General features: G+C 51.3%; 1 protein-coding gene across 1 annotated transcript; it reads left to right on the top strand.

Annotated features, from left to right (window-relative positions):
• The first annotated feature begins 636 nt into the window (after positions 1 to 636).
• On the top strand, positions 637 to 23,176 carry XKR7 (XK related 7). The gene is made up of 3 exons (XM_055343514.1): positions 637 to 1,223; positions 20,808 to 21,010; positions 22,221 to 23,176. The coding sequence occupies exons 1-3, from the start codon at positions 637 to 639 to the stop codon at positions 23,174 to 23,176; spliced, it is 1,746 nt and encodes a 581-aa protein (XP_055199489.1).
• The last annotated feature ends 83 nt before the right edge of the window (positions 23,177 to 23,259 follow it).

Raw genomic sequence — 23,259 nt, 5'->3', positions numbered from 1 at the left:
TGGGGAAGAGACAGCAACTCTCAGAGCTGCAATTTTCTCATATTCAAACCAATAAGAAAAAGACAATAGGAAAAGGGACTCTGCAAGATCAAAGACAAGAATGGAACGATATGCAAACACTTTGGAAACTAGGAAATAGCTTGTTAGCATCCAATGATGGCTAAAGTGTCACTGAGATGCCCGCCTAGGCAGACCCTTGCTTCCAAGTCCCCCGTCCCCTACCCTCCTCAGACCTAGGCCACTGGAGGTAAACAGAGGAGATAAATGGAAGAGGAGAGGATGGGGGGGGGCGGGGGTGAAGAAAAGAGGAAATAAGGAAGTGCAGTGGGGTGGGGGTGAGAGGCCGAAGACGTGAGGCTGGGGCCCCAGGCCTCTGAGGAAGAAAGCAGAGGGTGACCTGGGATGCTCTCCCCTCCCTTCCCAGGGGAGCTGCCCCCTTCCGGCCGCAGCCCTGGCGGGGTGGGGGAGGGACGGGGGCGGCGCCGAGGGGAATGAATAATTGAAGTGGAGGGGAGGAGGAAGAAGAGGAGAGGAGGAAGAGGAGGAGGCGGGAGCCTCCCGCACAGGGTCCTCCCCACTCGGCACCCCACCCCCTCCGCCGCCCGGAAGTCGCTCCCCGCCTCCTGCTCCGCCAACATGGCCGCGAAGTCGGATGGAGCGGCGGCCGCGGCCGGCCCGGGGCCGGAGGGGGCGGCCGGAGGAGCCCGGAGCGGTGCGGGCGGGCGCGGGGAGGCGGCGGCCGCGGCGGCCGGGGGCCCCGGAGTGGCCGGGCCGGGGGGCCCGGGGCCGCGCTACGAGCTGCGGGACTGCTGCTGGGTGCTGTGCGCGCTGCTCGTGTTCTTCTCCGACGGCGCCACGGACCTGTGGCTGGCGGCCTCCTACTACCTGCAGGGTCAGCGCACCTACTTCGGCCTCACGTTGCTATTCGTGCTCCTGCCCTCGCTGGTCGTGCAGCTGCTCAGCTTCCGCTGGTTCGTTTACGATTACTCGGAGCCCGCGGGCGCCCCGGGACCCGCCGTCAGCACCAAGGACAGCGGCGCCGGCGGGCTCTCCATCAGCACCAAGGACAGCGCCGCCGCCTTCCGGACCAAAGAAGGCGGCCCCCAGCTGGGTCCCGGGCCCGCGCCCTCCTCGGCCAGCGCCTACCGCCGCCGCTGCTGCCGCCTCTGCGTCTGGCTGCTGCAGACCCTCGTCCACCTCCTGCAGCTCGGCCAGGTCTGGAGGTAGGAGAAGCTCAGGTGGAGGGAGCTGAGCTCGAGGAGTGGGGGTGGCGAGGGGCTACTTGCCGCCCCAGCCCTACTCTGACCTCTCCAGGGCCCCTTGCGTCCTGACCTCCGCCCCGCCCCACCCTATTGCAGCTCTGATTTCTTCTTTGCCAGCTTTTCTCTGACCTCTGCCCTCAAACTCTGACCAACCCCAGTGCCATACCCCCTGATCTGGCCATTGAGGGAGGAAGGGATGGGGCAAGAAGAGAAAGAAAGTAATCCTGGGGGGTGGGGTGGTGGTGGAGGGGTGTGTGAATGAGGAGGGCCCGGGACTGAAGGGGATGTGTGAAGCTTGGAACAGGGCCCTAGGGCTCCATCCAGCCTTGACCCCTTCCTCTGCTTGAATGCTAAGCTTCAGCTTAGGAAAGATCTCGGAAGTCCTTCCTTGCTCTCAAAAGATAAGATCACCAGTTTGGAATCTCAGTCTGTTCCCAACCTCCTGGGAGAAATAGAATTGAGGCAGCTAAATGAATATCCCGCCCAAACTTTTTGGACTTCTGGTTAAGGGTGTGCCAGACCCTGCTGAGAAGCTGTCTGGCTTCTTCTGTTTCCTAGGACTCCCCCGGTGTCTCCCTTGTCCAAACAAGACCAAGGGGATTTGGGATCTTGAATCTGAGATTAGACGGCCACTAGCTGTCCCTTAACCCCAGGACAGGAAAACAAAACTGAGGCTTTGTACAAGCAGCCCACTTCCAGGCTGCCTGCCGAGCTAAGCTAATTGGAGACACGGGGAATTCTGAACCTGGGGTTCCTCTTGAATCAGAATTGCTCTGGTAGCTTAGGCTCTACTGTGCACTGACAGAATGAACTTGTCCACTATGTGATCTTAAATAAACCTCTCTCCAAGCCTTAGTTTCTTCACCTCCAAAATGAGGGATAGTCTCTACTTATCTCATCTCATTGGTCTACCATCACATTTTCTTACCAGTTGGGAGAGATGGTCAGGTGAGAGAAGGTCTGTGTGAATGCCATGCAGACTGTAACGTACTTTAGGAATGTAATAGATTATCATGAACACAGATGTGGGGAAAGCATGGAAAAAGTCAAAGTCATCGTAGAGAGTAAAGGGTGATTACTGCTGTTGTTATTATATTTATTCTGCTACTTGTTAACACATTCTGCCTAACTTAGAAGGTTCAGTACTGGGCTGAGGGTTGGAAACAGGACTCCCAGGGTTTCCCAGCTGCTCACTTGCTGTGTCACCCTTGTTGTGTTGCTGAGTTTCTCTCTGCCTTGGTTTCCCCATCCATGCCTTGCTGAGATGATGTGTATATTCCATTGAGCTTGCCCTGGGGGAAAACGGAGGTGGAGCTCTATCCACACAAGGTGGTGTTATTATTATTAGCTTGACACATAAAAATATTCATGTCTACATCCAGGAACTAATCTGCATTTATCATTCTGTGCCCGAGTGGACAGATGGTGATAGATATTTTTAGATCCTGAAATGGTAACTTCCTATTCTTGGTAGCCAAAGCTTCATCCCCCTTTCCCTTTAGCCTAAAGTGGGCCAGCTGCCCCTTAACTCACTGGCTACCTCAAACATCCTCATCCCCCTGTTCAGAATCTACTTACAAGAAACAAATATTTTTTTCTTAAACATAAACTGAGTTTCCCTCAAACAGGTTTTTGCAAAAAATGACCATGGGGGTAGGGGTGGGGGTCTCAGGGCAGTGGCTGGAGATGACCGAGGGTCCATGGCTTCTCAGATAAAAGGGCTACTTCCACTCTCCCTCATTTGCAAAGTGAGGGGGTTGGGATGAGATGATTTTGCAGGGATGACAAACTAATGGTCCCTGGGTTGAATATGGCCTACAGAAGAGTCTTGTTTGGCTTATATAGTATTTCAAAAATTCAGAGTTCTAGCTTCTCTTGGAAAAATTAAAAATTAAAAAAAAAGGAATCCAGCAGTATCAGGCCTGTAGCAATTTAGACAGGGCATATGTGCTTCAGTTTGTCCAGTTCCTTTCCCTTTGATCACATCTGGACCATCTCACTTAGGCATTAGGGATATGCGAACCCTAATTTGCAGTTCTGTAACCGTTATTTTATTAAGCACTCACCTTGTGCCAAGCCCATTGGTTGCTTTTTTACCTGTTTTCATCTCCTGTGTCCCTCCTAATAATCCTGTGATGTGGTTGTATTATCATTCCTACCCAACAGCTGAGGGAATGAAGGCTCAGAAAGGGGGCATCCTTGCCCAAGGTCACACAGCTAAGGAGCAGAAGAGCTGGGACTCAGGACTCTCTGCCTTCAAAGCCCAGGTTCAATCTATCCACCTTGCAGTTCTGCCACTAAAGTGTCCCCCAAGCTCAAAGAATTATGAGTCTGAGATCCCAAGATTCCAGGAGATAGGAAGTCAGAGCTTCTGCTGTACTGAGATAAGAATGTGAAAGGAGGGGGAGGGATTTGAACATTGTGGGCGAGGATGGGGAGACAGTGTATATTGTGGGGAAAGTGCCAGGACTGGGCTGGGCGGCGGGGAGTCAGGAAACCCACAGCTGCATCAGGGTTTGTAACTAGCTTTCTAGGTGACCTTGGGTGAGACTCTTCCCGCCTCTGGGACTCAATTTCCCTGTATGTGAAAGGAGAATATTAGATCTGATGACCTTAGGAGCCTTCCCTTTCTGGAAGTCTGACTCTGGAACTGGTTATTAGAGCTAAAGCCTCTGGACCCCTGTTCCTAAAGCTCTGGATTTTAAAATGGCTGAGAGTCTGGCTAAATGGAGGAAAACCCAGACAAGACAGAGAAGCCACTGGGGCTGGCATTCCTAGAAATTAAGCAATGTTGGCATATGTTTGCTTACCACGTGAAATGTTCCCACAATGAACATGTTCACTGTTCAGCAGGCCTTGGTGCAGATGTTCTGAGTGGTAGGACCTGGGGTAATGAAGAAGGAGAGGTGTGCGTGAGCCCTACAAGACCCAAGCTGGGAGACTGGCCAGTCTACCTTCCGATCTCACACCTTCAATTCTGAATTATAAAAATATCCTTCAACTCCTCAAGCTCACACAATGCTGGATCAAAAGTCTGAGTACTTTGAGGAGCCAGATAACATAGATCTATGACAGGACATGGGTTCAACTGATAGGCTGGATTTTGTTCCCAAAAAACCCTGTGAAATGGGTGTTATTATTATTATTTTAAGTACAAAATGGGGCTCGAAGAAAGAGGAGGAAGAGGAGAGGAAGGAATTCACGTGCACCCACCACGTCCCAATTAGGCCCCATATGATGTACTCCAGACACTGGATCTCGTTTTACTCTGAAATCCACCCTCTGGTGGCAACCGATATACCCAATCAGAAAAGAAAATGAGGCTCAGAGAAGTCAATTAACTTGTCCAAGGTCATCTGCTGAGGAAGTGGGGGGAGGTGAGGTGCCAATCCAGCTTTCTCCAGCTCCCAAGCCCAAATCCTATCTCTGGCACCACCACACTGGCTGCACTGGAGGATTGCAGAGCAATGGCCCCACACAAAGACAGATTGATCCCTGAGAAAATCAAACACAGATCCTTTGATGGGACATGAAGCTGGCTGTGAGCTGGACAGCAACCTGTGTTTTCATCCCTCCCCATCTCCCCAACCCCAACCCTCAGAGCTGTTAAGCCACTCAGGGTTGTTAAGCCAATTAAAGCCCTAAGCCTGTCTTCTCTGACCCTGTGGGCAGCAGAGCGGTAAACCATGAATCCTGCTTTCCCTAATCTTGAACTCACTGGGCTCAAGCTTTGCCCAGAAAAGCATAGTTTACTAAGCCAATTAGTGGGAGATGATCTGGCATAGGATTGCTCTGAGGCTGTCAGGATCTGGGGACCCAAAAGAGGCAGGCAGGCAGGCCTGCAGAGGGAAAGCCTTACCTCTAAATACTCCATCTATGCCCCAGCACTGCTCCCTCTGCCTCCTCACAAACCCTACACTCAAGAGAAGTTCTGCAATGAATTAGTGACCAACTGGGTGTGAAAGTCAGCTTCTGGTTCTTCTCTCTAGAAAGCTATATTCTTGGCTTCATGGTTAAGAGTACGGACTCTGGATTCAAATGTCCTCAGTTCATTTCCTATATGTGATCGTTACAAGTTATATAATCTCTCCGTGCCTGAGTTGTACCTTTGGAATCTAGGGGCCATAATAATGCCACCTCTTGGGTTGTTTCTATGTTTCATATGATAATGTGTACCAAGGATTTAGCAAAGGGCTGGTCCCATTGTTAAGTATTCAGGACCCTTGGAGGTGAGCAGACCATCAGCCCTGGTCTTTGTTCTCTGTGGAAGAGATTTATTCACTTCATACCTGGCCACGGAGGGGGCAGGATGGCAAGAGGGCCTCAAAGGTACCTGTTCTTTTAGTCTGTAGTAATTCATTCCACAAATCTTTGGAGTACCTGCTGTATAGCAGGCACTGTGCTATATACTGGGAATAGAGTGGTGAATGAGACAAAGTCCCTGTTCTCATAGAGATCAATAGTCTAATGGGGGAAACTGATAAATAAGTAAAATCAAATATAATATGTGTTATAAACATAATATGAGATCTAATGGCTCAACTAGTAATTGCTGTGGAAAAAGTGAAACAGGGCAGGGGTCTACAGAGGTCCAGGGAGGAGAGTGTGGCTCTTTGAAATAAGGTGACCAGGGTAGGCACTTGCCAGGAGATGCCATATGGGCAGAGGACTGAATGAGGTGAGGGTGAGCTGTGTGGAGGGAAGGATGTCCAGGACAAAGGGAAAGAGAAGAGCAAAGAGAAAGCCTGTGTGGCCGAATCAGAGTTGGGGGACAGTGAAGGAGATGATGGTGGACAGGCTGGCTGGAGCTAGATCATGCAGGGCATCATAGGCCATGGGAGGACTTAGGGTTTCACTCTGCATGCAGTAGGAGCCCCAGAGGACTTAAGCAGAGGAGGAATAGGGTTTTGACTTCTGTTTTACAATATGCACTCTGGCTGCTGGAAAATAGATCAGAGGGAAACCAGGATAGGCCTAGAGACCTGGGAGGATGCTGCTCTATGATCCAGGTGAGAGAAGATGGGGGCTGGACCAGGATAGTAGCCGCAAGGGTGGGGGTCTGTTTCAGGCTCAGTGGACAGGGTATCTTTCCATCTTTTGTCATTTTCCCCACTGGGGCCAAGATGTTAATGATTAAAAACTCACTTTGGAGTCAGCCATATCCTGTGTCTGCCACTTTCTGTGATTTGGGGCAAATGGCATACTTCGTCCGTGCCTTGGTTTTCTCATCTGCAAAATGGGCATTCAGATAATAGTACCTATCACACATGGCTGGAGGGAGTAGTTAAATTAAATAATGTATACATAGTGTTTAGCACAGTGCCTAGAACACAGGAAGTATGCAATTCTCTTTAGCCATTACTATTTGTATTATTATTTATAAAATGGGTCAGGGTTTGGATTCCATAGTGGTTTTCAAACTCACTGCCTTTACACCATCATTTCAACTGAAATCTGAGTTTCTCTTTTCTGATATTTTGGTTACCTATCTAGGATTTTGTTTTCACTGTACCACGGCTGACACGTGTACAACACCCTGAACTTGATGATTATCCACAAGGTTCCTCCCTGTTCTGACTTTGTAAGGTTGTTCCGGGCCAGCCTCGCCACCCACCTCCTGGGAGACCCCTCTCCAGGAGGTGTTCCACCCCCCACCACCCTCTTCCCCCTGCCCATCTGGCTGCAACAGGCCATTAGAGCTGCTCCTAACAGACACAGCGGCGGCAGTTGGGCTAAGCATCCCTGTTTGATCTATAAAGACCACACAGGAGAAGCCCTGTGGGGAGGATGGAGGGCTGCCAGGAAATGGCTTTGAACCCAGGCAGCTGGGGCGAAGGTCCCTAGGGAGGAGAAGGAGGATGGGTTGGGATCTACACTGGCTTCTCCATTCACCACCTTGCCTTTGTTAGGGTCTTGAAATTCCTCCCCTGGGAAATCCTATCAGCCTCCAGTTCCCCCCAGCCTACCCCACCCCATCCTGCCTCCACCTGCAGCCAGAAGGATATTTCAAATGCTCAGATCTGACCTTGCCACTACTCTAGAGCCAGAGGGCCAGCCCAGGCTCCCCTCAGCCCCTCAAGCATGTCCAGATGCTTTAGCTTGCCATCAGAGCCTTTGGCCTCTTGCCCTTTTGTCTCCTCACTGCTCCAGCCCCCTAAAAAGCAAGCCACACACTTTTTCCCTTCATGCCTCTGAGCAGCTGCCTGTAGTCCTTCTAGCAACACCCTGTCCCATTCTCCTGGTGAAATTCTGCATATCCTTCAAAGCCAAGCTCAAATGCCACCTGTTCTGAGAAGCTTTCCCCGAACAAACCCATTTTGCCCTCAACTCTTCAGACCTCACCTCCCACTTCCTCAGTCAGGCAAGTTGTTTTTAATCTAAAGTGGAAATTGTTTAGCTGTTTTGTTTGTTTATAAAGGAACTACATGCTCTTGTTGAAACCTCAGGCAGCACAGAAAAGGTATAAAGAAGACTCCCCTCCCCTCATTATCTTGGGGAGGGGCAGAGAGGTGGGGTTATGGGAGTTTTCTACTTACTAATTAGATATTTCTTATATTGCTTAAAGATTTCCTCTCGTTTTTAATTAGCCAAGAAATACATGTATACATTCATTCGCCTGCTTTTAAAAAGCCAGATATTACTGAAAATTTTAGTTACCTTTCTAGAAAACTTCAATGAGATCATTCCTCTTCACCACAATTCTGTCGAGTAGGGGGTGTGGTAATAAAGAACAAGGACTGTGGAGCTCAGACTCTGGTCTGCCATGTGTGAGCTGCATGACCTCAGGCAAGTCACTTAACCTCTCAGTTTCCTCATCTATGAGATGGAATAATAATGTCCCATGGCTAGACAAGTGGCTGTTGTGAAGGTTTAGTGATAAATACAAGGAACATGCCTTGCACAGGACTCAACATATCATAAGCGCTCAACTAGCGTGAGCTAGCATGATCAGTCCATATTACAGATGTGGAAATGACAGCACAAAGAGGTAACAGCCTCCCAGTTAGTAAGTAGCAAAGCCAGGGCTTAAAGGGATGCAGTCAGGCTCCCAAGTCTACATGTGTGACCACCAAGCAATACTGCTTTCTGCTACTTAAGTATATTCTTACTACACCATCAATCATGTATTGCTTTGGGAAGAGGAAAAAAAAATCAGAAAGATATTTTTAAATTTTGATTTGAATATAAAGTACCCACTGTTAACGTGCTGGGTTCTTCCTCTCAGACGTTCCCTCCAGGCACAATTACTCATTCCTCTTCAGCCCCACAGTCCTGATCATATTCTGCTGTGATCGCCTGCCCACCCAGCTGGTTTTCCTACCAGATTACAAGCCTCTGGAGGTGGTGAGGCCTTGCCCTTTCTTTTCTCTGGCCCCCATGGTGACTGGCCCAGAGCAGACCCTCTGCTGCTGTTGGGGACCTTGCACCTGGCCAGCTTTGGCAAGGTCCCTAGCAGTCATTAGAACACAAGTCTGTTGAAGCAGGCTCTGTATCCATGGCTGATGTGGGGGTGCTAAGGCAGTGTAGGCATTGAAGCTGAAGTTGTGGGCACAGCTGGGGTCTCCTTGGCCTACTTCTGCAGACTTCCACTTTGTCAGTGGACAAATGCAGGCTTAGGCAATGCCTTTGTACTTGTACAAGATGTGGCAGGAACAGCCCTGGGGCTAGGAGTATGCCGGCGTGGCAGCTGGGTGGCTTAGGAAATGGATCCAGTAGGTGCTCAATAATGTTCATGTGAACTGAATGGAATCTTTGAAATCAGAATCTTGAGCAAGACACTTCATTGCCTGCGGTTCAGTTACCCCATCTGTAAAATCCAGTTAGGGGCTTGAGAATACTGGCTGAGTTCCCTAGGACTGGGACATGACGGCAGAGTAATTGAGGGCTTGGGGTGCTGGGGGCTCCTGGATCTATGACTTCCTAGTCACATGGCCCTGGGTAAGTTGCTTCAGCAGCCAGAGCTTTAGTCTCATCTGTGAAATGGCGATGGTGATAGTATCCACCTCTTAAGGTTCTTGTAAATACGTCCTGAGATAACATAAATGCACGGGGCTTTCTCATACTCTGTGCTCAGAAAATATTTCCTGCTATCACTATTATTATTGGCCCAAGTAGCAGCCCAGCCCACTTACTTAGTCACAAGATAGGGGGCATCAGGTGTCCTAATGCGTGCTAATCCTCATCCACAGACAGTCTTTCAAGGAAGGAGACTTCTTCTGTATCTCCAGAGATTGTGTGAGGACAGATGACAACCCAAGGTCCAAGGGAATTAGAATCTGTTTGAATAGCAGCAAGATACCCTGACAATCAAGCTGCCCAGGAACGGAGCGGGCTGTTCCTGAGGCTGTGAACTCCTCGTGGCCACACACATGCAGACAAAAGTGGCTGACTTTGGCAGGGAAGCTGTTGCAGGGCCTCCTGCCCTGTGTCTGGAGGGCAAACTAGATGATCTGCAAAGCTCCTTACAGTTTTAAGACCCTGTGGATTGAGCTTGAAGGCTTTATGGGGCTTAACTGCCAGATCACTGGTTGCAAATCAGTGGCCCATGAGCACATCCAGCCTGAGGATGTGTTTGTTTGGCCCACGCAGTATTTTTTTCCCTACTGCTTGATGAAACTTTTCATTATGGGAAAAAATTTAAATATACAAAAGTAGAGAGAACAGGATAATGATCCCCCATGTGCCACCACCCTGCTTCAACAATGAACTCCTGGCCAACCTTGCTTCATCTAGGCCTGCAGCATCCAATAGGACTTTCTGCTGTGATGGAAATGCTCTATACCCATCCTGTTCAATATGGTAGCCACTAGCCATGCGTGACTACTGAGCATTTGAAGTGTGCCTAGTGTGACTGAGATGCTGAATCCTAAATTTCATTTAATTTTGACACATGTGGCTAATATAGGACACATGGATATTGGAGAAAATAGATGTCTAGACCCCAGCCCATTTCTTTCCTTTCCATGTTACTTTGAAGCAAATCTTGGGACATCATATCACTGCATCCATAAATATTTCAATACCTCTCTAAAAAAGATGAACTTTTAAAAAGTATAACTAAAATACATAATATTATTATCACACCTTAAAAAAGGAATAATAATTTCTTAGAAATTCATATGGTAAGGGTGCCTGGGTGACTCAGTCAGTTAGTGCCTGACTCTTGATTTTGGCTCAGGTCATGATCTCAGGGTTGTGAGATCGAGCCCCAAGTCGGGCTCTGTGCTGGGTGTGGAACACAGAGGGATTCTCTCTCTCTCTCACTCTCGCTCTGTCCCACCCCCATTTTCTCTCCCTCTCTAAAAAAAAAAATAATAATAAAAATAAATAAAAATTCATATGGTATTTTTAAAAATTAGTTGCTAACATATCCAAATTGGACATTTTTTTTTGCACAAATATTCTAATTTCCATCTATTCTTGAAAGATTGAAATTCCATCCACACTGGGCTCACATTCTCCTAGGGCAGCAATTAGCTAGAGCTGTTCTGCTTTCTAGACAAGGTGCCCATCTATCCTTCCCCAGAGTACCCCATAATAACAGTGTGGCCTCTCTACCTTCTAGGAGCTCATACACCAGGGACAGATAGAAGTGGTACTTTCTCCCTTCCTTGGTCTCCAAGTACTTTCAGATGCCACGAGACTGGACTCTCACCCCCTTCTCCCCCTGGCTCATGCCCTGCCACACAGGGACAATTCTGCCCAGAGATATCAGGAAAAGAGAGAAAGGGTAGAGGGCAAAGAGTGCTGGGCTAGAGTATGGAAGTATTGGGCTTTAGTTTCTGCTCTGCACCCATTTCACAGATAGGAAAAGTGAGACCCAGAGAGAGGAAGAAGTCTGGCTGTATTCATACTGTAAAGGACAAAAGAGGTAGGAACTCAGTCCCAAATGCTTTGCTTGGAGAGGGGCTGCCTGCTTCCCTGCTGAGTGAAAAGAGGAGCTGGTGGCAGTGGGTAGGAGGGGAGAGGGTCTCAGTTTTTCAGCTAGAGCCTAAAATTAGTGGCAGGGAAATGTTTGGCCTTAGCCCAGCAAAAAAGAGGTGCCGTGACTCTGTAGAGGGCTGCTAAGGAGGAGGGAAACAGCCCAGCTTTCAGCACTGCACGAAATGGGAGCCAAACGTGTAAAATCACATTCTTTTCTGACATTTATGACTCATTTGGCTGCCAACCCCAGGAAGGTCCCATTTTGCATCCTTACAGGAGTGCTCAACATTGAGGGGTGGACAGATGGGGAGGGAGCCTCAAGGCCATTCCGTACAAGAGCTTGGTAGGTCCCAGTGCAGGTAAGGGGGACCCCCCCCCCGCCATTTTCCCCAGAGAATGAACAGACTGCATCTGGGTCTGCAGGGCCTGACTCAGCTTGATTTGCTCCCTGTGGTGAAATGGAAGAGTCACCATTCCAGATTTGAGATGCAACTCTGATGCATCTGGCTATTGACCTTGGGGAAGTCATGTCTCCAAATGCCTACTACTTGCTTCTGGAGTCCATGCCCTCCTGGGGGAGGGGGTTGGGGGGACCATACTCAACTCTCACCTGTAACTGATCTCCCACCTTCCACCTCTCTCCCCTCTGTTCCCCGCAGAGTGCTCCCTCTTAAATGCTCAGGTACTAGCCAGCTCCACCATTGTTCCACTTGTTTAAAACCTCTCTGTGGCTCCCCATCACTCTTTCTTTCTTTCTTTTATTTTAAGATTTTATTTATTTATTCATGAGAGACAATAGAGAGAGAGGCAGAGACACAGGCAGAGGGAGAAGCAGGTTCCATGCAGGGAACCCAGCGTGGGACTTGATCCCAGTACTCAAGGATCATGCCCTGAGCCGAAGACAGATGCTCAACTGCTGGGCCACCCAGGCATCCGGATCCCCATCACTCTTAAGATACCGACCAAATGCTTCACCATGGCCCCGTCATCTCTCACTTTCTCACCTCCTTCTCTGAGCTATAGCCATTCTGACCATTTACTGCTTCCCTGAAACTCAGGACCTTTGCCCGTGTTGTTCCTCTGTCAGAAATTCCCCTTCTCCCTCCTTCACCTGGTTAATTCCTGTGCCTGCTTCAGATCATGGCTCAGCAGCCACCTCCTGCAGAAGCTTTCCCTGACTGCCACGCCTTTGCAAGCTGGGCCAGGCCCTGTCTGGAACCCATGGAATGTTTGTCGTTACCAGTTTACATGCTGACTTAAACCACGTCCAGGTTTCCTACTTGGGCAACACCAGGTGGGCTGGGTCTGTCTTGCTCACTCTTGTGCCCACAAAACCTCCCAGGGCTGTAGTGAGGAATTCTAGCCAAGTACATTCAAGTACATTCATGAGCAGCAGTTGTTTTCAGGGAATGGACAAAGACACCCCAAAAGGGACTCTGCCTCCTGGGGACAGATTCGATGAGCCCCTGGAAAAGCCAGCCTAGGAGCAGATCCCAGGTCTGCCAGAAACTAAACTGGAAACTACGAGGCCTCCTCTTCCTGCTGGGTCCTCTGAGTCAGTTTTATGCATATCACCACTTTCTGGTTTCATAGCTACCCCATTAAGTGGGCATGAGCTGAGGCATTCAGAGAGGAAAGGAGCTTGCCCAAGACTACACAGACACTAAATGATGAATCCAGAATCTGAACTCTGGTCTCCCTAACTCCCAAGCTGGAGTTCTTTCTCTTTGCACTTGACTGCCTTTACTTGGGGGAACTTATAAAGCAGAGTGTATAAAGTACATCCACACATTCATGCATTCAAGAAATAAATATAGATTGAACATTAACTATGCCAGGCACTAGGGACATAGCAGAAAACAGGACAACCAGGATCCCCGCATCATCAGAGAGACAGACAACAAATGTGTAAGCAAGAAATCAGACCATTTCATATTGTGACATGTGTTAATCGAGAAAAGAAAGCAGAGTGACAGGACAGAAGGTGGCTAGAGGGGTAGGGAGAAGTGCTTTGGATGGGGAGTAAGAGGGATCTGGGAAGGCCTCTCTGGGGAGGTGACACTGAGCTGTGGTGAAAAGAATGAGAATTTGCCAGGCATTAGTGAAGCCCCTTCTATGCAGAGGCCCTGAGGCTGGAAAGGGTTTGGGGTATTCAGGAAACAGCTGGAGAGGTATGAAGGGGAACGGTGGAGGGAGATGGGGTCCTAGAGATGGACAAACCCAGATCCCACTAGGCCTCAAAGGTCATGGTGAGGATTTTATTCTAAGGTGGGGCATAACCTGACTTAGGATTTTACAGGATCCCTCAGCTGTGATAAGAATATGTTCAGAGAGGGCAAGGAAGGAAGGAGACCAGGGAGGAGGGAGGCAGCCAACACTTGTAGTTAGTGGCCTGTGCCAGAGTGGTGCCACCTGGTGGAGGGAAGCATTTGGGTTCAGGATATTGCTGTTGGGCCCTAATGCTACCAGAACTGGATGGGTGGGGCGATGGGTGTAGGCAAGAATACAGTTCCTGGGGCTTATTTTGCAGAGGAGGATGGAGGGCTCCGGAGGACTTGGACTTTCCCAGAAAGTCCAGTGAAGGATTGAGCCTGGGTCCCCTGGTCTGGTTACTACTGTCACCCATCCTCCGGTTTTCTCTGAAGCCCTGCCATTCCGGGCAAAGCTTTTAGGTCCATCCCCATCCAACGTGGGTCTTCCCTGGCAGCCATACCACACGCTTTCCAGGAAACCAAACCACCTTCTCCGAGGCAGAGGCCCAGGGAGAGCCAAGTTTCAGTCCTAGGGCTGGCACTACCTGGGTGTGTGACTTTTATACAAGCCCCTCTCCCTTTGTGGGTCTCAGTTTCTCCGTCTGTAAAATGAGGGTAGTAATTGTGCCCACCCCAAGGATTTGCTGTGAGGAAGGGACAGTCTGTATAACAAGGTTAGTGTCCGGTTGGCACTCACTAACTGTGAGCTGCTATTCCCATTACTATGACCGCCTGCACACCGTCCCCCTACAGACCCACAGAACAGTAAGGCTCCACTTCTGCGGGGTGCCTGGCCTGGGTGGGGAACCAGAGAGCGAGCCGCGTAGGGGGTGGTTCCTGGCTGGAGCCCGAGTGCGGGAGCCGCTGGAAGCTGCTGTGTTTTTGGCCCAGAGCCATGAGGGGGAGTGGAAAGGGGCGAGAACACACACTCGGAAACGCCGAGACCGACAGATGGAGGAGCTGAAGATGTGAGAGACGCAGACAGACAGAGACCCAGAGTCGGGAGATGGGGGGAAGGCAGGGGAGGGCGGCAGGAAAGTCGGCAGTCGTGCCGAGCCACGAGCTGAGCAACAGACCACCAGATGGACCAGGCACCAGAGAGACTGAAAGACAGACAGACGGACCAATAGGCCTAGCTAGAGTTCTAGAGACAGACAGAAAAGTAGGCCCAGTATCCAAAAGGGAAAGATAAGCTATCGTGACATCCAATGTACAGACAGATTGATGTTCCCAGCCTCTAAGAGCAGACAGACAGGCTGACCTAAGAGCTGAGGGTCAGTCTAGCAGATGGACATAGTATTTGCGAGACCACATGACCCATATTCCAAGGGACAGAGAGGTAGACTGACCCAGGGTCCCAGGGCAAGATTGTCTGACAACCAGATTGACAGAGAAGCAGGTGAATAAATAGGCTAACCTGACCCTGCATGCAAGGCACAGACACAACAGGCTGAGCTGAGCCACAGACAGAGACAGTGACCCAGATCCAGGATCTGAGGGCAGACCTGGGCAAGCTGGCCGTCTGCATGGAGACTGAGGCCCAGACCAGAAATCCTGACTGGTACTAAAGACTCCAGGTGACACAAGAAGCAAAAACAGGAGAGACACAGGGTGACCTAGACACTAGGCCCAGAAGCTTCCTGGCTTCTCAGGGACATGAGATACCTTCATCCTTCCTCCTTCCTTCTACCTATAAGAGGAGCCCCCCAGGTCTGGGGAATGCTGGAATGTTCCAGGGTCACAAAGGCAACCAGACCTGGGGAACAGAGAACGAGCTCCGTCCATTTCTTACACTTTCCTGCCTGCTCCCAGAGGCAATGGGGTCCAGAAAAGATAGCTTTTTGGATGCCTCAGTAATAGACTTCACACCCTACCTGCTGACTTCTCCCTTCCCTAGGGTTGTGTGGGGTTTTTTTTGTTTGTTTGTTTGCCCATAACCCCACCTTCAACAATACACACTTATTTGCTCTTCCAGTTTCCTCCTGGACATGCTTCTTTTCTGAGCACAAGAGGGGTAGTCAGCAAATCAGATCCAAAACAGATCTCTGAGCACCTGTTTCCACACTGTAAAAGGGGTAGTGGTAAACCTGTCTGTTACGTTCTGGTTCACACTGGCCTTGGACAGTTTAAGTCAGTGTTGTGGGGGGCCCAAACAGGCTAAGATGTATCAGGGAAGCCTGCCTGGAGGAGGAAGGACAGAAATGAATCAGTGAGGCCAGGAGTTGCCTGCCCATGGAGTATCCCGGCAGCAAGCAATCTCAGGCAATGGAGCCCTAGGGCCTTGAAGGTCAAGAGAAAGACACATGCAAACACTCTTTCACTTTTGTTCATTCAACAAATATTTATTTTTTTTATATATATATTTTTTATTTGTGATAGTCACAGAGAGAGAAAGAGAGAGAGGCAGAGACATAGGCAGAGGGAGAAGCAGGCTCCATGCACCGGGAGCCCGATGTGGGATTTGATCCCGGGTCCCCAGGATCGCGCCCTGGGCCAAAGGCAGGCGCCAAACCGCTGCACCACCCAGGGATCCCTCAACAAATATTTATTGAGTGCCTACTACATGTACTGATGCTGAGGAGACAGAGGTAACCAAGGCCGACTGAGTCCCTACCCTCATAGAGCCAGTGGTAAAACAGAAAATCAATATGTAAATTAATAAATAAGATTGTTTGATATGTATGTTATGAAGTTCAGACAGGGCTATGTGACAGTTGAGAGTGGTTTAGTGAGGGTGCAGGGTCCACATGGGATGAGTGACCTAGGAGGCCACTCTGAGAAGGTGACACAAGAGCTGATGAGGAACTAGCCATGGGAGGGTCTTGGGGAAGGGTGTTCCAGGCAGGGCAAGTAGCAAGTGCAAAGGTCCTGAGTCAGGAACGTTAGGCTGTGTTTGAGGAACCTCCAGGGCAGGTGGAGTGCCAACAACAAATGAAGCAGTAGCTTGAGAGTAGGAGAGAAACTAGCAGGGCCAGATGGTTTAGGGCCTGCAAGCCAAGGGAAAACCCTTGGACTTTATTCCAAGTGTGATGGGAGGCCCTTGGAAGGTTTTGAGAAGGGGAATAACATGATCTGACTGGTTTTTAAAGTATGTTGCCTGTTGCCACGTAGAGAATGGACTACAGGGGGGCAAGAGTGGATACCCAGAACCCACCAAGAAGGCAAAAGATGATAATGGTCGGGACCAGGGTGGTAGCAGTGGAGAGAATGGATGCATCGGGGATGCCTTTTGTTAGAGACCAGATGCACCCCACCCCCAGATTGGATTCCTCTCCCTGAGATGAGGCATCCTTCTTTGTGGGTGGTGTTGGTCCTGTTTGTGGTGAAAATCGGCTTCTTCCAACTTCCCTTCAAATAGAGTAGAATAGGTAGGCTTCCTGGAGGAGGTTTCAAGAGAGGCTACTTGGTGATCTGGAGGAGCCAGAGGCCTCCACCTACCATGTGCTCCCAATCTCTATATGCACACCCCTCTTAGTGTGCAAATTACTTTCAAACCCATCACCTCATCCAATGCTCACAACAAAGAGGAAAATGAGGCTCAGAGAGGCAAAGAGACTACCCAAGGGCACACAGCATCTGGGAAGCAAACCCACAAGCCCTGCATTTTGCCATCCTTGCCTTTCTGATCCTCAACCCAGCGGCTGTGACACAGGCAGGATGGTGAGTGCTGGCCCCTTCTCAAAGAAGGTGAAACTGAGGCACAGGGAAATTAGGTTACATGTCCTGGGCAGGGCTGTTTTAAAACCTTTGTGAGCCCCACATCTATCAAGCATATTAAAATGCAGCCACATCAAACACCAAATGTAAATTATATATAACCAGATAAAAGCCAAATTGCAGTCGATTGGCTGATATCATGTTCTGTTTTGCAGACATTTAATTAAACATTTATTAATTTTGATTCTGCAGTTTTTCCCTGTGTATTAGAGCCAATTTTTTCCCCAGGCCTCCAATGTTTTTCCTAGGCCCATGAAAACCTCACAGTCCCTTGGCACCAAGCATTTGGTACCGGCTGGAAGGAACAGTCACGGTTTTGGGTGCTGTTGCCAAAAGGGGCAGAGTGAGGCTGAACCCAGGTCCTCCCATCCCCGGACTGTAGCGTGGTCTTTCCACACTGCCCAATGCCTCATTCTGGGGACTCGGGGCCTCCTTTCTTCCCCTCCCCTTCCCCACTCAGCCCACAGCAGCCCTGAGCTGGGTGAGCCCTTTGTCTGCGGTTATCTGGGGTGAGGGGCCTTGGAAGCTGGCAGAGGAGGGGGCAGGAGTGGGCGGGGAGGTGGGCAGGCAGCCTGTCAGGTGGTGATGGATGCTGGCCGGCCCAGGGCCTCCCTCATGCTGACCCGGGCCAGGAAACAGATGGTCCTCCAGCCTGAGAGAAACTTCCAGGGTGTCGCCCTCCCCCAACTCCCCAGGCCCCTTCACGTCGGACCAGCTGGTCTCTCCTTTCTGTTCAAATCCATAGCCACAGGAATGGGGAAGGGAACAGGTCTGGGGGAAGATGGAGGCTGGGAAAGGTGGTCTGTGATCTGGGCTCCCCAGAAGCCCTGCAGCCCATCCTGGTCTCTCCCATAGGCCCCCACTCCTGGCCATCTCTGCCTCTGCTGTCTGCCCCTCCTCAGTGCCCTGCCTTAGCTCAGCCTGTCAGCCCAGGCCTGGACCAAACCCCAGCCTCTCCTGGCTTTCCTCCAAACCAGCCTCCAGAGAGAGCTTTCTAAGCCAGCAAGTTGATCACATCCCCCTGACTGTGGGATAGAACTCAGATTTAAAATAAAATATGAACACTTCAGTCCGGAATGTGATGCCCTTCGCAATTCTAATCTTCCTATGCCCCTGCCTGTGAAAAGCCACCCCTCCATGCCCAGCAAATCACTGGCCATATCCCTAAAAGGCCATGCGTCTATGCTTTGGTCTTGGCTGGTTCTTCTGCCTGGAATGCCCTTCTACGTAGCTCCTGCGTGCCTTCTAATCCTACCTATGCTTTAAAACTGAGATCAAATGTTTCTTCCTCTGGGAAGTCTTCCCTGATTTCCTCCCTGCTCCAGCTAAAGTTACCCATCTCTTTTCTGGGTTCCACAGCAAGTCAGATCTTATCTTGTCTCTGCCCCATTGTACTGTGAGATACTTAAAGCACAGGGCCTGACACCCAACAAGTGATCCAAAATATACTTGGTATGTGAATCAGTGATTCTGGCTGTTGGGATTCTTATGTGGGAGGAAGTCAGGGGCCCAGAGAATGAAAAGTACAGGGAAACAAATTTCTGTATACCAGAAGAAACACAGTCCAGTCTTGAAGATGCTCAAAAGGCAAAGGCCCTGCCCTGCCTCATAAGGTAGGGACTCCCTATCCTGGGGAGCGTGTAAGCAGGAGGTGTAAACACACAGGCCTTTGGTTTGCCGAAGGAATGCTAGCTAGCATCAGAATGGAGAGTTAGACTGAGGAGCCTTTGCTTTTGTTGATTCTGCTTCTCTTCCCCTTCCCAGCTGCTGGTTCCACACTGTGTGTGTCATGTCGAGGGTGTGTCTACACCATTGATTGGTGCCAGGAAGACACAGGGATGAGGAGGAGAGCCCTGAATGGGATGTTTCTGGCCATGTTATGGGAAGGAGAGATTGAGTCACAGAGCATTAGCTCTAAAAGGATCTCCAGAGTCATCAAGCCCATCCTTCTTGTTGGCAGATAGAGAAACTGAGGCCTAGGGAGGGCCATACCATTTCTGTGATGGAATACTCCTTTGGGGAAACTCTTGGTATCAGTTGATCCCAAATTCCAGGGAGTACTGTGAATCCTCTCTTGAACTGGCAACACACAGTTGAATACAGTTGGTCCCCAGGTTCCCAAACAACATCTTAAAAATGCCAGCACTTCACATCTGGGAGTAGACCTCCCCAAAACCTGGTTCTCCAATTTCAAATTCAAGTAATAGGATCACTGAATCTCTGTTGGGATTTTCTTCCCTGATTTCTGCGGAGATAACATCTAGAAGAGTGCTCTCTGGTTTCAGCAAAGGGTGTGCCTGCCCCATGAATCAGAGAATTCGGGAATTGGGGGCAGGTCTATGGCTGCACAGCCTGGGGCAGATCTGCTGGGCAAAGAACGAGGGCAGAGAGGGGAAAGCACGCCTGGATATCTGGGTGGCAGGCCCCTTCTCATCTTACATGGGCACTGCACTTCATTGGTGGAGAGCATTTTAAAACCCATTTTATCCTCACAGCCAATTTGGGAGGGATTCCACTGAGGCTCAGAGAGGTTCTGGCTCAAGATCACATAGTAGTTGAAGCAAAGTGAGCACTTGAACTCAGGACTTCAGAATCCTTTCCTTACTCCCTACTTGGTTACCAGAGTTGTATTCAATTGAAACAAACTTGCAATCATGCATGCATTCACTCTTTGAGCCAACACAGATTGAGCACCCACTGTGTGCTAAGAACAGACAGTACAGCAGTTAGCAAGCTGACTGAGTCATCCTCACAGAGCTCCCAGTCTGGGGGTGATGGATGCATTAGCAGGCAGTTACAACTCGCTGTGGGTTAGACAAGCCTGTCTGGAGAGGTCCCTACCCCAGGTGGAAAGTGGTCAGCAGAGCCTTTCTGGAAAAGGTGGTGTTTAAAAGCTGAGCTTTGTTAGAAAAGCAGGAGTTACCAGGTGTGGGGCTGCAGCGCGGTTGGAAGATAGGGCAAGGTGTTCCGGGCAGAGGGAACAGCAGGTGCAGAAGCCCAGAGGTGAGGGAGCACGTTCAGAGCTGGGGTCTGTGGCCTGTGCAGCACAGCTGTAGCCATGAAATTTGCTGGAAGAAGCAGCTCATGAGGAAGCATCGAAGTCTCACATGCCAGGGGACCTATGAGCAGCTTCTCTGTGCCCTCTGGGGAAGAACTGGGCACTGAGAGGTGTAGTTGGGGATCAAGTCAGGAAGCTGGGGGTTGGCACCAGGGACTGTTCCTGAAGGAACCAGGCTATCTGGCTTTGAATCCTGGTTCCCCTGGTTCCCCTTCTTCCTAGCTGTGTGACCTTGGACAAGTGGCATAGCTCTCTGGGTGTTAAGTTTCCTCATCTATAAAATGAGGACAATAATGGGAACTTCAGTGCACGGTAAGGAGTTAGGAATCCCGCAAAGAAAGCAGACCCCAGAGCAATAATGATGATGAGAATGCTGAACTAAGGGTTTACTTTGTGCCAGTGCTTTAAGCTAGGGAGCCCATTCGGGGATCCCCACTCCCCCCACGACGACGACAGCCCCCGAGATGATCCTTACAAAGGCGCATTTTACAGCCGAGGACACGGGCTGTGCTCAGCGCAGGGAGCGTTTACACACCGCGCACCTGCCTCAAGGGGGCTGGGCGCGGGGGCCTGAGCTCGGCGTCCCTCCCGCAGGTACCTGCGCGCCATGTACCTGGGGCTGCAGAGCCGCTGGCGCGGGGAGCGGCTGCGGCGCCACTTCTACTGGCGGATGCTGTTCGAGAGCGCGGACGTGAGCATGCTGCGCCTGCTGGAGACCTTCCTGCGCAGCGCGCCGCAGCTCGTGCTGCAGCTCAGCCTCCTGGTGCACCGCGGCGGCCAGCCCGACCTGCTGCCCGGTGAGCTCCGCCCCCGCCCACCCAGCCCGCGCCCCAGGGCTCGCCCCGCTTCCGTAGTCTGCTGCATCTGCTGCAGGGGGCCCACTACCCTTCCTACCACCCCCACCACTAACCACTTGCTATAAGGGATTTGGAAGCTCCACCTCAGCTACTCTCACTACCTTCCCCGCCTCGGGAGACACCCAAGTCCCCTCCAGCGGCCCATTTACCCTCCGTGTCAGGAGGGGCCTGGCCTCCTTTTGGGACCCCTAGGGGGGGTCCCCACTCTCATCCTCCCCCCTTCCCCCCTGCCAGGGCAGAGCAGACCCCATTTCTGCTAAGTCCAAAAACACCTCTGACCCCATCACCACACCTCAGACCCTACCCCTCATTCCCCCAAACTGTCCTAATCCCAGATGGCATCTCTCGGGGACTCTCCCCTAACTCACCAGTCACCCTCAGTCTCCAGAGAGCCTGTTTATCAGCCCCCTCACTGGTCTTCACTCCCTAAGGACGCCTCCCAGGCTGAGTCCTGGTCCCCATGCCCTCTCATAGACCAGGCCAACCCTTTATGGCAGAGAAAAGCCATATCCCAGAGTCCCCCATGCTCCTCCCACCCAGACACTGTCCATCCCGCCTTCAGTGACCTCAAAGATTCTATCACCACCTCTGGCTCCTGGACACCCTTTCCCCAGGTTCCTGGGCCCCAATCAGAACTTCCCAACACGGATTTCTTCTCATACCCTCAGCTGTGTTCAGCTTGGATACCCCTCTCCACCCCCCAGCTTCACCCTGGTGGCTTGTAGCTACAAATAGTCCCCTCCTGGCTCCTCCATGCCCTAATCATGACACCCCCCCAACTCTTCACCTTCTTTTTCACTCCCAGAATCCTGGACCCTAATTTCCCACCCTCCCACCAAGACCCCTGAATCCCAACATCCCTTATTCTTAGAGACCTGGCCTTGTCCCTTATGGAGACCAGAGTCTTCCCTCTGCCTTTATGCTCCTGCTCCTGCAGAAGTACCCAGCCCCATCCACTCTCCCTGCTCCCATCATTGCTCTTAAAGACCACCCACCTAGGCCCTCTGCCCAGCCCTCCTGATTTAGAGAGACCCTTCCCTCACACCTCCTCAGAACCCAGCTCCTGACCCAGAACCCTCCCCCTCTCCTCAGACCCCAACCCAGACCCACCCCTAACCCAGCCCACCCCACCCTCACCCTGTCTCTGCAGCCCTGTCCACCTCCGCCTCCCTCGTGTCCCTGGCCTGGACGCTGGCCTCCTACCAGAAGGTGCTGCGGGACTCGCGGGACGACAAGCGGCCGCTGTCCTACAAGGGCGCCGTGGCCCAGGTGCTGTGGCACCTGTTCACCATCGCTGCTCGCAGCCTGGCTTTCGCACTCTTTGCCAGTGTCTACAAGCTCTACTTTGGCATCTTCATCGTGGCTCACTGGTGCGTCATGACCTTCTGGGTCATCCAGGGCGAGACAGACTTCTGCATGTCCAAGTGGGAGGAGATCATCTACAACATGGTGGTGGGCATCATCTACATCTTCTGCTGGTTCAATGTCAAGGAGGGCCGCAGCCGCCGCCGCATGACCCTCTACTACTGCATCGTCCTGCTTGAGAATGCCGCGCTCACTGGCTTCTGGTACTCTAGCCGCAACTTCTCCACCGACTTCCACTCGCTCATCCTGGTCTGTGTGGTGGCCTCCAGCTTTGCGCTGGGCATATTCTTCATGTGTGTCTACTACTGCCTCCTGCACCCCAATGGGCCCATGCTGGGTCCCCAGGCAGCTGGCTGCATCTGCCCGGAGGCCCCAGGACCCTGTGGCCCACCAGCCGATGCTGTCACAAGTCCCCCGAGGTCCCTACCAAGGACTACAGGCGCTGAGAGGGAAGGGCCCTCAGTGGGGGGTGAGCGTGCAGGGACCCCCACGCCACCTGTCTTCCAGGTGCGGCCTGGCTTGCCTCCCACACCAGTGGCTCGTCCTTTGCGGACAGAGGGGCCTGTCATTCGGATTGACCTGCCCCGGAAGAAGTACCCTGCATGGGATGCTCATTTTATTGACCGCAGGCTCCGGAAGACCATTCTGGCGCTGGAGTACTCCTCTCCTGCCACACCTCGGTTGCAGTACCGGAGCGTGGGGACCTCCCAGGAGCTGCTGGAGTATGAGACCACGGTGTAGGCCACAGTCTCCCTGCAGAAAGGGATAGGCTTGGCTGACCCTACATCAACCACAGTGTTGAGCCCAGAATTTCAGGGCCACCC

The sequence above is a fragment of the Nyctereutes procyonoides genome, unplaced genomic scaffold, assembly GCF_905146905.1.
Source record: "Nyctereutes procyonoides isolate TBG_1078 unplaced genomic scaffold, NYPRO_anot_genome, whole genome shotgun sequence".
NCBI classification, from domain to species: domain Eukaryota; kingdom Metazoa; phylum Chordata; class Mammalia; order Carnivora; family Canidae; genus Nyctereutes; species Nyctereutes procyonoides.
This window is presented reverse-complemented; position numbering and strand designations above follow the sequence as displayed.